Source organism: Micropterus dolomieu, linkage group LG08 (assembly GCF_021292245.1).
Source record: "Micropterus dolomieu isolate WLL.071019.BEF.003 ecotype Adirondacks linkage group LG08, ASM2129224v1, whole genome shotgun sequence".
Lineage (NCBI taxonomy): Eukaryota > Metazoa > Chordata > Actinopteri > Centrarchiformes > Centrarchidae > Micropterus > Micropterus dolomieu.
Genome location: NC_060157.1, coordinates 17,849,631 through 17,865,735, shown reverse-complemented (window position 1 = coordinate 17,865,735; position 16,105 = coordinate 17,849,631). Strand labels below are relative to the sequence as shown.

The following is a 16,105-nucleotide window of genomic DNA, read 5'->3' as shown; positions in this document are numbered from 1 at the left end:
CGTTCTTTGGTGTTATATGTTAGACAGTAGTGGGTCTGTTGTAGTCACATGACTAGTGTTTATCAGAGACACAGCTACTGTGTGCTGGCCCACATAGGTGCATTTTACACATATTAACTCTGTACTGCTGCCTCAAACTCATTATCTTCAGACAGAATCTGCAGTGTGGATACACTGTATACCTGCTCTCTAGATTAAAAATTGTTATCTGTATAACAGATTTGTGTTTATACTGTGTTTAAAGTTAATTAGTAAGCAATTCCGGACTATAATCATGAATTTTGCTCAAGACTTGGCAAGTCAACCGCCTAACATCACGTGACAGTGTGTGTGGATAGAGAGGACTACTGTATCTAATCAAGAAAGTTTTAAGGATATTTTGGTTCAGTTCAAATTGTTTTTTAACAAGTCCTTTGCAGTGCCACAAGAAAGGTATTTATTGGTTGGTTGAAGGCATCTGTTGATTGTGTACTGTAAGTGTAATTTGAAATAAAAGATACCATCAGCCATTGTTGTTGTTGGAGGAGGTTTTATCGCTGACATTTTTGGGGTTATGATTCCTCCAAACCAAAGGGGTGCATTCTTTGAAGAAAATGATGCCAATGATGGTGATTATTATGATTCTAATAATTTGTGTACCCAGTTTTCTATTTACTGAATCAGATGTAAGAATAGCAGTGAAGCTTTCGATGTAAATGTTTCTTTAATTGTGACTAATGCATCAATACTAAAATTGCCAGCCCATGAAATGTTATGTCTATTCCATGTACAAGAGACAGTAAATCTTAACTTTAAGTCATTCTATGCCTTGTTAATAGTTTTTCTTGAAACAAATAATTGTCTGCCAGTGTGTCACGATCATCTGGTTAGTTTCAAATGCATTTGATCCCATTATCTTATCATATCTTATTAGAGTCTTATTTGAAAGACCTTCTTTAAACAGATGAAACTATTTTGAAATAATGCTGATCACGTTAGTGGTCTCAAGAATTAAATGACTAATTATAGACATGGATAACTGCCCAAAGCACATCTGTCCAATTAAACCTTACCATGCTTTGAACATTCAGGTAATGTTAGCCCTTTAAATCTCTGAATTGGTTAATAGTTTGTTGGCCATGAAATATAAAACATGAAGTATGTCATTGTCAGTGCAGGCCTTAGGATGTCTAATCAGCCACACATTAAAAGATGGAATCCCAATTTTTTGTCTTAAAACAACTCTGACAATCCCACATGTACAGGGAGTCACTGGTTGCTGTAATTGTTCTGGCTCTCCGCATTGCCTGCGAAAATGTCCCTTTTAAATGCAATATAAAAATGGGGTGCAAAGTGCATTCTAAAGTTCAGCTGAATCTTCCAGTAAGTCTTTTTAGTGCAAATTTCCCTCTTTGTGTTTCCTTACATAGCCATTTCATTGCTAAGCAAAGACACAGTAACACAAAAGGGAAATTTTGTATGCAAAATTACGTAAATATTTAAAATGTTGTGCCTCTCCCAACACCCTCTCATGATCCTCAGTAGATGTAATCAATTGATGATTTGACTTTTTTAGGTTTTCCCCCAGGACACAGAGATGGGCCAGTGGAGCAATAGCCTCTTTGCGGTGTTATTTCTTTGTGGAGCTTTTATGAGAGAAGCACATCTGGCTACTGTATCTGATGTTGGGGGACACAGAGGTGCTCAGAGACATCTTCTAATGGAACAAGATAATAGCACCAACAGAAACATTACTGAATTTCAAAGTAAGTAACAAAAGACACACACAGTATTTTACCACCGTCTAACTATTTACGACCAGGTGTGTTTAAGGAACTTTGAACTCTATAACACTTAAACAATTTGAATGCACTGGTGTTGACCTATTTAATCTTTATAGTTACATGTAGATGCAATAAATGTTATTCCTGCTCTCTACGCAGGGACATCCGATTTGAATAAGGAATCAAAGCCTGTGGAGTGGTCCTATCTGGCTGCAGGACTGGGCACAGTCCTCACTGTTTCTCTCCTCATCGTGATGGCTGTCAAGTTTCGCCTCTTCCATCACTTCTTAGCCAGCTACAGACACTCCCTGCTCCAAGAGGCTGACGGAGTCAGCCAGTATGGCCAGGAGGAGGCGTCCTATCCTAACAGTGTGTTGGGTAGAATGGGAGGAATTGGAGGGACTCCAAGAGGACTGGATGATGATGATGATGGCTTCATTGAGGATAACTATATCCAGACCAGTGAGAAAGACAGGGCAGAGAGAGAAAGAAAGGGGGGGGAGGAGGAGGTGGAGGAGGGGGAGGAAGGGATAGAAGACAGCGATGATGACCTTGAGTTCACTATAGCGTGATTAGATAAAGGGAGACTTCATCAAAAACAGCTGGTTTACAACAAAAAATAAATGACACTGTAGAGAACTTGATTGACAGTTGAACAGAACCTTTCTGGCTTGTGCCCCCTTTAAATGAATCAGTCTGGAACGTCTTGTCACGCCTTGCATATGTCTATGAACTGTGAAAGGTTCCACCAGAGAGAAAGTTCCCATCAAAAAGGCTCATAATACTGTCTTATTTAAACAATTGTTTAAATTATTAAATTGTCTTATTTAAACAATTGTTTAAATAAGACATATTGTCCAATATAGTTTTGCTGGGCAAAACTACAGATATCACAAGAAAAGAAACAACGTTTAAAGAAAGAAAACTATTTTTTCCTTTTTTCCTGTTCCAATGAATCTTTGCAGCCAAGATTATCATGTGATGTATCCAGACCAATAGCTTTGGAAATGCTGAAGTGCACAGTAGTCAAAACCTCTAGAAGCTGAAATAATGACTGGACTTGTGTCCAACATGAGCATATTTAAATAGTATGATACAATGTAAGTAGCTGGGATTGGCTCCCCCGCGACCCTGTACGCAGGAGAAGCATTTGATGATGGATACAATGAAAGTAATAATGAAATTTAATTGATTTCTTTGAAAAATGTTACTGCTTGTCGTGGAGTTCATTTGAGTACAGTATGGTAGTTCACATCTCATCATATACGTAGGCTGGATGCACAAAGGCAGATTCAGCAAACTTTATTAGACTGAAACATGTAACGTTCTTTAAACAAATGACCGACGTGACTAAAGAAAGGTATAGACGTTCAAAGCTGGCAACAACTTGCTGACGTCACATTTGACAATATATACCTATAAACTATAAATTGTTCCCATTAAAGCTGAAATCTTTTTTAGATTTTTTAATGAATATGTGTATATCCATCTGCAAGTTTTTGGAAGTTGCTTTTCATACCCTGCAAATGAGCTATTAGCCTGTCAATCAAGTTACAAGGTTGGTTGATTATATTTTGGCTCTGAACCAACAAGAAAGAGGTGAAACAACTTGATACATCATCACCTTTGTATTAGTCTGAATGTGCAGAAAGGTATGGATTTCAGTGTAAACGTATCTGATGTGTGTGAGAGGCATGATATAAAAGAAGATAAAATAAGATATAAAAGAGTATTTTGATGCATTTGTTTGTAAAGTGCAAAAACAAAAATGAATTCTTTCTAATTCCAATTTCATATGCATTCATTCTTTCATTCACCTTTCCAACCTTGACCTTTGAGTCAGCGGTAGAGAACAGAAATATTATCAACACTGAAAATATACGCAACACAGTTATTAAAAAGTTTTGTTTTGATGTCAACACTTACTGAGTCTTCACTTTCAACCATAACTACTCAGATGTATCAAAATGGTGCATTCAGATTATTGAGCCATTTTTGAAAGAACGTGATGCAACATTCTATTGTTCAGTTGCACATTATTTGCAGATATTCTTTTGATGATGATCATAGTCATAGTGTTATTTTAATGGTAACAAAAGACTGGACATGTGCCCCAACCACTTTGAAGTCCAAGATTAAATCTACCTAAATTCATCTCTTTGTAAATTTGTTCTGCTTATTGTACATCTGCTAGACAGAGTTCATCTAATCTTTCATTTCACAGACTCTTTGATCCTTTTTCTCTGAGACATTCTGCCAATTAGTCCTTTCAGATCAGGCTTGTCCTGCTGGAGGATGTCTCTCTCCTGGACTGGCTCATCTGTCCTCCTGAGACCCTGACAGCTTGACTCCGCAGCCTCCTTGGTCTGCTCATTCTCATCATCATCCTCCTCCTCTGTTCTCGTCTTCCTTTAAGGTAGATGAGCACACTGTAGACCACTACAGCCAGAGCCATGCCTGCCCCTGCAGCCATCAGCACCAGACTAGACAATAACATTTCCTTGCTGTCATAATCTTGGCTGCCGATTGTGGCCACACAGAGAAGCACCGTCCCACAGAGCATCACTGCCAGCCCGACAGCAAAGATCAGTGCCGGGTCAGCCCTGCCGCCGCTTTTCAGCTGGTTGATCCGACGTCGACTGCGCACACAGTTCATGTCCTGGATGGCAGAGCTAAGAAGCTGCTTGAGCAGAACAGCCAGGGCTAAGAGGCAGAGCGTAGTGCCCACCCCAAGGCGCCACTCCCCAGAGAGGCTGGTGGAGGTGGAGAGGAGCCCCACGCCACCCAGGCCCAGCCCCAGTATGAGGGCTACCGAGGCACAGTAGCACAACAGGGATTGGCGTGGCTCTCTGAACCACCACAGCTCCACTTGATCTTCCAGGACACGCCTCCGCATCAGGGTGGGTTCCAGGTAGAGACCTGGGGTGTGACGAATGGTGTGGTGGGGCTGGTAGAGGGTCTGCATCTCAGGCATGACAATGGGCAGTGGCTACACCTCAGCAAGCCCAAAACCAGACTGACACCTTGTATAAAGATTATGCAGAATTTGGGTGGATGATTAAAATACAACCTTATAAGAGGATTCAAACTAATCTTGACAAATAGTATTTCACAGTCATGGTTTTCTATTATTTGCCACAACTATGCTAACTCAACTTCTTTGAAAACAGTTACTCACTTGGTGTCTGTCCATGTGTATCCCATCAGACATCCTGAGTCAATGCATTACAATTGTTAGTTTGGAAGTTGTTTGGTCTTGTTGTTTCATTTTGTAGAAGAGATGTTGTTTCACGTAAAAATATTCCAACTTCAAGGAAATTTCCTTTCATGCAAAATGTGAAAGTGGCTTTCAGGGATGAACCTCTTCTCAGTGTAGATGGTAGAAGATCCTGACTTCACGCCGGAGGCAGAAAGACAGCATAGACCCAACCATAAAGAAGCAGAGACTTCCACTGTGTAATACTCACTGTAGTGAGAGAAGTAGTGTTGTTGACATCTTGGCAGGGTATTGTGTGTGCATATAGCTCGTCCACATGTCTGCTCATGATCACCACAGTGACTTTGCTAGCGTCACAGATTGATAAGCTGTGCCCTCTTCACATTCTCTACCCCAGTGCCAGGCAGAACAGAGGACCCCCCCCCCCCCCCCCCTCACCTCCTCCTTCTCTCATCCCACGGGAAAACCATCTTGTCTGGTTAAGTGGGAAAAAGACCAGTCACAATAGCAGTGTTGGATCATGGCTTGGACAGAGATTGGCGACATTGTCCACCAGGCCTCCACACAGACAATGGGCTGACCGGTGAACAGAATGACTGTGCTGCAGGAGGCGGGCAGTGTTGTGTGTGAGCGTTGCTGTTGTGGAGGGCTGAGTGATGTCAGTGTGTACTGATAATGGTGTTTCTGTGATCCCAAAGATAGCGTCATTCACACTGAGCCTCTTAGATAGACCACAGTGAATGTTGCCTCTCCTCTGTGAGATGCTCACTGACATGGGCCTGCTGAACTGTCTCTTCCAGGAATACACCTAGCTGAAAATATTTCTTCAAAACAATTCGCCTTGAATTTAAAGGATTACTTTGACATCTAGGGAAATATACTTTTTGCTTTCTGATGGAGAATTACAGGCGAAGATTGCTAAAGACAGGAGACAGTTAGCTTAGCTCAGCATAAAGGTTGAAAGCTTATCTTATTAGTTTATAACTGACAAATTGTGGTACTGCAGGTGGTTATGTGACAAGTAAGAGCTGAGATACTGCACTTGTTAATTAGTGAGCTTTAGAAACAAGATTGTTTTTTTAACTTTGGACAGAGCCAGGCTAGCTGTTTCACCTAGTTTCTAGTTTTCGAGCTCAACTTCAAAAGGATTTTATTATCATTCCTTAATATACAGGTATATATTAGAATGCAATGTTGTTCCCTCTTGACCATGGTGCAGGAAGTGCCAAATTAAGAGACATAAAATTCTAAGGTAAAGACAAATACAAGGGTAAAGAAAATTGAAATGACAAGACTATCCATGTACAATTAAAAGTATAAGCAGTAGCAGTAATTGTAGTTGATGGCGGTAGGTTTGTTAAAGTGCAATGTGTAGTTGGTTTCTAGGTTGGGCTCTGGTTGACAGTGTGTGCAAGGGGGTGGGGGGGGTGCGGAAGCTGTTCTGTAGCCTTCTCCCAGATGACAGTAGAGTGAACAGTTCAAATGAGATGTGGAGGGGTCAGTCACAGTGCTGGTGGCCTAGCGCATGCAGTACTTGTGATGGGAGGTATCGGTTGCGGGTACAGAGATGCCAATCAGCTCCATATTTAACAGACAGATATACAAGTGGTATCAATCTTCTTGTCTAACTTTTCCAAAGAAACAAAAGCATCAACAAAATGCCAAATTGTTCCTTTAATAACCAAACAAATGTTAACCTGCATGCTATATTTACATTTCTTCCCTGAGAATAAAAGCATCTGAGAAGCCAGTACACTTTTTTTGGCTTTGGTTTGAAGCTAATCCATCTTCTTAGAGAGGCACAACTGTAGCTGTCCAACAGACGTTTCTTACAGTGCTGTAACTGATATAAGTACAGTAATAATGACTGCATTCCATTTTGTTGTTGCAGTGCCTTGCTAACATAGGTGCCAGCAGGATTGTACAACTAAATGGAATAGAGCCATTGTTATTGTTATAGGTAATACTTGCAGTAAGGTCTGACTGACAGATAAAGTACATGTTCATTGTATGTTTAACTACACATGTTTTCCTGTCGGCATAACATTTACATTTATAATACACTAATTATTTTTGTTGAGTCTTCAGACTGAAAGGATTTTGAGACAATGTAAATGAAACATGTGGCCACCATGGCTTACAGTATTGTTTGGGGGAGAGGTGAACACATCTTTAACACCTAATCCTTGTGCTGAGTGTTATGAATCATCATTGTACCTAAACAAATCTATGACTTTTAGCAGTGGTGCTCCCCTCAACTGTGGCTGAAATCGCCTGTCAGTTCAGCTATGATATTACGTGTGTTACTTTCCATTTAAAAGCTTACTGAAAGACGTCAAAAGCCACAACCATGGCTATTCCTGTAAATCTATAAATAGTGCATGTATTTAGCTAGCTTTGTGTTAAACTAAATGAAACAGTGCCAACCACCAACAGAGTGAACTTACTTACCACTGCATTTAATTAAATCAAGGCTGTAGATTAATAACTTACACTGCAGTGTAACTTTTACTATCCTGTTTTATCCTGTTTTATTTTATATTTCACTCTTTTAATATTGCACTTTAAATTTCCTGGTTGTTGAAATATGCTATACAATTAAACTTGCATTGCCTTATTACTGAACTACTGAACAGTCAAAATCAGCACCATTAAATCACATTGTTATGAATGATGTGCTCACTTTCCGATGAGTGCACTGGTATGTTATGTATATGTTTGCCTGGACAGGAAAAATGAACAAAGGGATTTGTAATTTCCCGTAAAAGTCAAAGAGAAGGAACAATACAGATGCAGAGCTACAAGGATGCCTCCATCTAAATCTCCTTTCGGAGGTCCAACACTGTGACAAGTTGCAGGTGACAAGTGACAGGAAATGACAATGAAAGAAAGACAGTAGAGTATCCATACTATTGTACGGTGCTGGTGGTGCCAGTGCCAGTGCCATCTATATATTTCTGAATGATTGATAAATCACTTTGCTACATCATCAAGTCCCTATTTTGCAAATACAGAATGAAAAGCCCGTGAAGGCCTCCTTACCAAAGCAGTGGGACTGGAGTTCAAAGTGCACTTTCTCCACCTAGTGGACGATATTACTAAATGTGTAATTCAAGCCTTTGAATCTTTGAGTCTTTAAATGTCAAATGTCAAAATATAATCTACAAAAAAAAAAGATTATCTAAATTTTACTTTGTTATCTTAGTGCGAAAAGAAATTAGACAAGAGGATAACATATATGAACAAATGAGGAAAAGGATGGGTCGATAGATGGTTGGATGGATAAATGATAGATGATAGCTCTCTTACAGTGTATGTTATGTCCTTGGTATGTACAATGTGCTGATGCTGTCTCCTCTACCTGCAGTTGGCCTATCAGAGATGTTGACGAAATGGCTGCCTTTCTATCTGATTTTTATTTGTGTTACAACACATGTTATTATTTTATGATTGGAGAATGATTTCTACAGTCTACTATCCTATCCAGTATACAAATCCTGATCTTACACCCTCAAAGACATCATTTACTACAATAATGATCAGAAATAGTATTGAGTGGGTGCCGGTCTATATGGCCAATTATTTTGTCAGGATGCCTATTACTTTTATAGTTAAGAAAATATGTGAACATGAAGTCACTCACTGCGCATGTTCGCTGCCATCAGGTTTAACCACAAGGTGGCAACAAACAACCATGTAACTGTGTGGTGTTAATACTGTAAAGTGACTCACATTAAAGACATCAGAAAGCAACATCAAGTAGACTCAGTTCCTATATAGGTGACTCTGGGCTTTTAGTCTTATTTTCACCATGTCACAAAGGACTGTGTCTACTTGTTATGATTATGTTAAAGCTAAAGTAGTAGCCCAATAATTAAGCAAAATTCAACTATATTTGAAGAAATGATGACCTGTCATTTTCCTGTTGCATTATATATATATACAGGTACTGGTCATATATTAGAATATCATCAAAAAGTTGATTTATTTCAGTAATTCCATTCAAAAAGTGAAACTTGTATAATGTATACATTCATTCCACACAGACTGATATATTTCAAGTGTTCATTCCTTTTAATTTTGATGATTATAACTGACAACTAATGAAAACCCCAAAATCAGTATCTCAGAAAATTAGAATATTGTGAAAAGGTTGAATATTGAAGACACCTGGTGCCACACTATAATCAGCTAATTAACTCAAAACACCTGCAAAGGCCTTTAAATGGTCTCTCAGTCTAGTTCTGTAGGCTACACAATCATGGGGAAGATTGCTGACTTGACAGCTGTCCAAAAGACGACCAGTGACACCTTGCACAAGGACGGCAAGACACAAAAGGTCATTGCTAAAGAGGCTGGCTGTTCACAGAGCTCTGTGTCCAAGCACATTAATAGAGAGGCGAATGGAAGGAAAAGATGTGGTAGAAAAAAGTGTACAAGGAATAGTGATAACCGCACCCTGGAGAGGATTGTGAAACAAAACCCATTCAAAAATGTGGGGGAGATTCACAAAAAGTGGACTGCAGCTGGATTCAGTGCTTCAAGAACTACCACGCACAGACGTATGCAAGACATGGATTTCAGCTGTCACATTCCTTGTGTCAAGACACTCTTGAACAAGACACAGCGCCAGAAGCGTCTCGCCTGGGCTAAAGACAAAAAGGACTGGACTACTGCTGAGTGGTCCAAAGTTATGTTCTCTGATGAAAGTAAATTTTGCATTTCCTTTGGAAATCAAGGTCCCAGACTCTGGAGGAAGAGAGGAGAGGCACAGAATCCACGTTGCTTGAAGTCCAGTGTAAAGTTTCCACAGTCCGTGATGGTTTGGGGTGCCATGTCATCTACTGGTGTTGGTCCACTGTGTTTTCTGAGGTCCAAGGTCAACAAAGCCGTCTACCAGGAAGTTTTAGAGCACTTCATGCTTCCTGCTGCTGCCCAACTTTTTGGAGATGCAGATTTCATTTTCCAACAGGACTTGGCACCTGCACACAGTGCCAGAGCTACCAGTACTTGTTTTAAGGACCATGGTATCCCTGTTCTTAATTGGCCAGCAAACTCGCCTGACCTTAACCCTATAGAAAATCTATGGGGTATTGTGAAGAGGAAGATGCGATACGCCAGACCCAGCAATGCAGAAGAGCTGAAGGCAACTATCAGAGCAACCTGGGCTCTCATGACATCTGAGCAGTGCCACAGACTCCATGCCATGCCACATTGCTGCAGTAATTCAGGCAAAAGGAGCCCCAACTAAGTATTGAGTGCTGTACATGCTCATACTTTTCATGTTCATACTTTTCAGTTGGCCAACATTTCTAAAAATGCTTTTTTGTATTGGTCTTAATATTCTAATTTTCATATATCAGTCTGTGTGTAATGAATTAATATAATATCCAAGTTTCACTTTTTGAATGGAATTACTGAAATAAATCAACATTTTGATCATATTCTAATTATATGACCGGCACCTGTATATTGATAAGATCCTAGAGAATATACATTGCTGAACTGATTAATGAAGTATTATCAATCAATTGTATTGGCAAGGTACAGGTACACTTGTACTTGATTATAAGAATCTATCTTTACATAGTAGAGTATGGCTACACAAAATATGGTGCTCTTGTTTTCTCCTAGCATTTTTAGATGCGAAGCCTCTCTTTGAGCTGTAGGTGAAGCTCACTCACAGCATCACAATTAGCTAGGCGCGCTCCAGTATGCTGTTTGCAGTCACGTGATTGCGATGACGCTCGAAATTCAGAATGAGGCGCTAGTTATTGTTTACTCATTGTGTGTCCCAGTCAACATGTGAGAAATCTGGAATTGCCCTAATCATTTTTAAATTATGGTTAAAATCCTATTTTGAGCTCACATGACCTGTGACCTTTGAGTCAAAAGTGTCACCTATTTCAGAATCAGAAGGAGCTTTATTGCCAAGTAGTGTTTTACACATACAAGGAATTTGCTGTGGTGATTTAGGAGTTATGGTGTTGAATAATGTGCTTTTCCAGGGCATTATGATGTCACAGTGAAGATCCAATTCCATCCTTGAGTCCAAGTGGACGTTGGTGCCAAATCTGAAGAAAATCCCTCAAATCCTGAGATATTGTGTTCATGAATATTATGATGTCACAGTGTTTTACCATCACCAAATTTACCTTTAACCTTTTGGATATAGAAGGTCATCACTTCATCATTTTATCCTATTTGTGTGAAATTTTGTCATAATTAGCATATGAATTGAGTTATGGCCAAAAACGTGTTTTGTGAGGTCACAGTGACCTTGACCACCAAATTCTAATCATCATCGAGTCCAAGTGGACAGTGGTGTCGGATGTAATGGAATGGCCAGTGCTGACCTCACAACATCAACACCACCAACGAATCCCTAAGAAATTTTTTTCTGAGAGATAAAATTCCTGCCTAACCTACCATGCTACAGTCCCCATTCTAACCACTCTAGTCAACAACTTTGGCAGAATTATGTGGACACACTGACTGACAAAGTGTGCTTTCAGAGATCAGCGCCCAGGTATACTTGCACAACCCGGCAGTTTGTACAAGCAAACAGTAGGATGCTTGTGAAAAGGCCAGGCCTTTCCCTGAAAAGAGGAGACCTCACAAACATCAATGCCAAATAGGACACACGGCTCATGTGTTTGTGTGTGGGGTAGTGGGTGTGTTAGGCTGTGTATTTACAGGACTGTGTGAGTGTATGTTTGTGCACACGAGTGTATGCATGCATTACAAGCCCATGAACATGTAGGTGTGTATATATATATATAAGTATAGGTATGTGTTGACTAATGCCTTACTAAGGACAGCAGGACCTGTATCTTCGAGGATAGGCAGTGCATGTTGTGATTGGATGACATCACCACTGTGTTGTGTAAAGGTTTGTCTAGCAACGATGACCGGTGTGTGGGATACTAACACACTCACCCACTCTGTACAAATGTCCACTTCATCAGCCCAACAGTGCTCCTGCTCTTCTAGACAAACCTTATCACAATAAAATGCTCTGACTAATTCACAACAACTTAACTACATTTAATCGTCTCTATGCAAAAGATGTATTCATTCGCTCTGTCTACTAATTTGGAACTTGTGCTGTCATTATAAAAAAAAACAAACATTAAAACATAAAATTCAACTAGTATAAAGATAAAATGGATAAATACATTTTTTAAACAATTTAATTTAGTTAAAAACCTGAGTTTAAGCAGGACACATGTTTCCCAAAATGACTGCAATTACAAACAGACAGAGACTCAGACTGCTCTATCTGAAGACTGCCTCAGTCAATAATAAGACAATCCTCTATAGGCAGCCAGTGTTTTCTCCTTTGTCTTTGGCAATAAAGCCCAACACTATGGACCCAATATGTTCCATCTCGCATTCTTCTATCGTCTCTAATTAATAGTAGGGGATTTAATGGGATTCTTCTTCAGCTGCGTCCGGACTAAATGCTCATCATTCCTTCAGGGATTGGAGAAACAACCTCATAGCTGAGCTGATTGATAAATTAATGACTTTTTCCCCCAGAAAGAGGAATTCCATTGTAATTGCACATGCCAGAGCAGGCCAGCTCATTAAAGAGCCTAATAGAGATTATTGGATAGACACTATATTCTTGGATGGGAAGAGAAGAAGATGCTAGCAAGAAGACGCTGGCTGGCGATTTCTGACCCACAACAAAGGCTGACACTCTTGTCTCTGTGCGACAGAGGAGATAGAGAAAACGATGATACGATCTGTTCTGAGCGTGTTTGGCAGAAAATGGATGTTGGCAGTTGCGTGCTCGTGCCTCTGTGAGTTTGTTACCTCTGCAGTGAGGCCCCTCATCCCAGCCGTCGCTGCAGTCGGGGACTCCATCACACACTTTGCTCATGTGGATACACACGTCCAGGTCGAGGCACCCATGTTCGTTGACAGGACACTGGTTCACCCTGTTGTGTGAGCCTGGGGAAAAAAAAAAAAAAAAAAATCAAAAATCAAAACACATTTAAAGTACAAAGCAAGATCTAGAGCGAGTCAAACTTCACCACATAATGTACATACAGTGGTAAAATTAACCAATTGTATCATATTGAATCATAAATTCCAAATGTGTGTATTTAAATTTATTATGCCTAAAACAGTACCTATAAGGAGAGATAACAATATATGGTTAGACTGTGTCTATGGGTGAGGCTGAATTCCGAGCAGTGGTAACTTTCGTCTATAGATATTGTAACCCACTAATCTTATTATTTTTATTATCTTTTATTTAATCAGGTAGTGTAAGTGAGATTACGATCTGTTTGCAAGAGAGACCAGCGTACAGAAAAAGAAAGAACAGAAATAAGACACACAACAAAATCCAGCCAGTCACACACAAGCACATACACACAGCGTGGGAAACAACCTCCAACTTCCTCGTTCAATGTACATCCTGCGTGATGACAGGTGGAAAAAACCTCAGGTTGGGTCAACTACGGTTTGCAGTGGGTGCACAGATAATTCAGGGATTTGTTACAAACATGTCTTAAACTGGCTGCCTTCCTTTGATTGTACTCTTGACCATTAATACAATCCTTCCCCTTCATCACTTTACCCAGGTGCCAGTTCATGACATGATGCTTATGTCAAGATAAGTGAATAACCGAGGGATCATTACATATATACTTCATCAGAAAAGATAACACCATGATCAGTTTACCCAAAACAATGCCTAAATATAAAAGACCCAATTTCCTTGCAATCTTCTTCAGAACCCATAATTACTATACACTTTGTTTTACTTTTTACTCACTGAAGAAAGCTTAAAGTTGTTCACCTAATATATCTCCTGTTGCAGTATCATCAATCAGCATTAAAACAAAATTGATAAATACATAAAAACAATTCAGAAAACAAACTTCACTACATCCTCGAATCAAAATTTACATATCAATTTATTTTTACCTCAGTGGAACAACAGTCAATGGGTTTAATCCTATGCTGAAATATAAAGTTGAAGTGGCCCTCTGCGAGACAGAGACATTTTAGCGCATGAAAAACTGAAAATTCCGTACATGGTTTAGAGAGTAAATAGTATGCACATCTAACATATGTGCAATCTGTAGAGCATGGCGAAGTAAGGAAATGTGGTCTGATAATATCGAAGAATTACAAAAGTGAACACTAACAAAGATATGTTGAATTTAAAAGGGGTATGGAGGGCAAAGGACAGATGATGATCTCCAACAGCAGAGAATTTGTTTTTACCAGCGTCAGAGCAGAACATGCAGTAGATGCAGTCTCTTCCACTCACTCTCTCCCACTCTTCTCTCTATCTCTCCTATCAGCCCACACTGCAATGCAAACAGTTTGCTTTGGCTGTTTTTCTTCTTCTTCTTCTTCCTCTTCCTCCTCTTCCTCCTCCTCCTCCACCTCTCTCTCTCTCTCTCTAACATCTGCTGACCCATTTTAGAAAAACACTAGAAGCAGAGAAAATAAAGTTCACCTCCTTCACAGGAAACGATCTGTAGAGTACTGCTGGGTTGTGTACGATGCTGGGAGAGGCTTTGAGAGTGTTCCATTTGAATATGTGCAGCCTGAGCTACAAACCTGTTTCAGATGCCTACTCCAGAAAATGACATACACAAAGTTGTCGGTGTTGCATATTAAGCAGCCAAAATGCAGTTTATTTGACCTGTATTTCTGCCTCATCTATGTGGAGTTTTCCTTATCTGAAATGAGACTATGAGTATAGAGGGTGTCATACTGTGTGTTGTACAGACTGTAAAGCCCACTGAGAAAAATCTTGGGGATTGAAAATAATACAGCTGACTTGACATGGCATTGAGTATGTTAACTCTTTGTGCCATGCACCTCCAGTTTATTTAGGTCTTAGAGTGAAGTAAAATACACCTCTCATAACAAAAATATAAAATTATTCTTGCGAGACATGCCATTAAAACAATCATAGTGTGTACATAAAGATGTATATGAGGGAGAACATTTGTCTGCAGCTCGGCATTTCCCTGAAGAAAACCACAAGCATTACATCTAAGTCCTCTCTATCCATCCAAGAGATTAGTAACCGCACACATGGATCATAAAATGTAACTCGGTTGAAACAAGTACCTTAAAGTGACAATGCTCACCACCACAGCAAGCCTGTGCGGAAAACATGCCACATTCGAGGAGAGAATTAGCTTCTAAGACATCTGGCTTAGGGAAAAGGAGAGCAGCTCTCCCATCTGGGGGATGCTAGCATATTAGCAGCCCTCCTACAGCCTCAGCCTCTAAGCCCGCCTGATTTACATTCAATAAACTGCCAACCTGGGGATTTCTACATAAACTGCAGTACCAGGAACAAACTACCAAGCACACTGGAAATGAAATCCCCTCACAGATTTATCATTTGTCAACAGTTTTCTCTGAGTTGAAAAGACAAGTCACGATGAAAGTCATCTGAATGATGCCCACTGTACAAATCTGTGTCTTTGATTAGTGTTTTATATATTGTTCCCACTTTTTTGTATTTGTATTTTTTAAGTCTAGATTTTTCTATATTTTCCCCCATTTTATTTTACTTGTGTGTGTGTTTGTGGTGGGGGGGGGGGGGGGGGGGGGGGGGGGGGTTTATAGCAAAAATCACAATTCCTCTGTTTATGTATGTGTATGTTTTTATTTCACACTTCTACTGGGAATGTAAATGTCAGTTTCCAATGACAATAAAGCCCGATGGAACTGAACTGAAGAGACACCAAACCAAACTCTACTTTCCATCATGTACACACACACACACACACACACACACACACACACACACACACACACACACACACACACCTCCTACCTTTCAACTGGCCAGGCAGCAACAGAATACGTTTTTGAAAACACACTAACAACTGCCAGAGATATACAACAGCCGGAAAGAATTGTTTGAGTTCCACAACACAGTAATATCTTGGCAGGAGCTGAATAGGGACCAGCGGCAGAAAACTAAATAGAAAGGACAATATGGGGATTAAATAACTTTGCAGGAGGTACAATGGAGATGAACCCTGTACTCTCTGCTCCAGTTTGGGAAGTTGTTGCAGTGTTTTACAATAAGCTCCCCTCATACTGGCAGTAGCCATTTCCTGCGTCATCTGTC

General features: G+C 40.0%; 2 protein-coding genes across 2 annotated transcripts in view; both read right to left on the bottom strand.

The window, feature by feature from the left end:
* LOC123974818 (low-density lipoprotein receptor-related protein 1-like) overlaps window positions 1-16,105 on the bottom strand; it is a 98,545-nt gene that overhangs the window by 59,870 nt on the left and 22,570 nt on the right. The window contains exon 3 of the mRNA XM_046055747.1: window positions 12,802-12,939. Within this exon, the coding sequence (XP_045911703.1) occupies window positions 12,802-12,939 (138 nt within the window). The remainder of the gene's footprint in view (window positions 1-12,801; window positions 12,940-16,105) is intronic.
* LOC123974825 (transmembrane protein 125-like) lies at window positions 3,968-4,737 on the bottom strand. Its single transcript, XM_046055763.1, has one exon. It carries the CDS (start codon window positions 4,735-4,737, stop codon window positions 4,033-4,035), a length of 705 nt encoding a protein of 234 aa, XP_045911719.1. The 3' UTR covers window positions 3,968-4,032.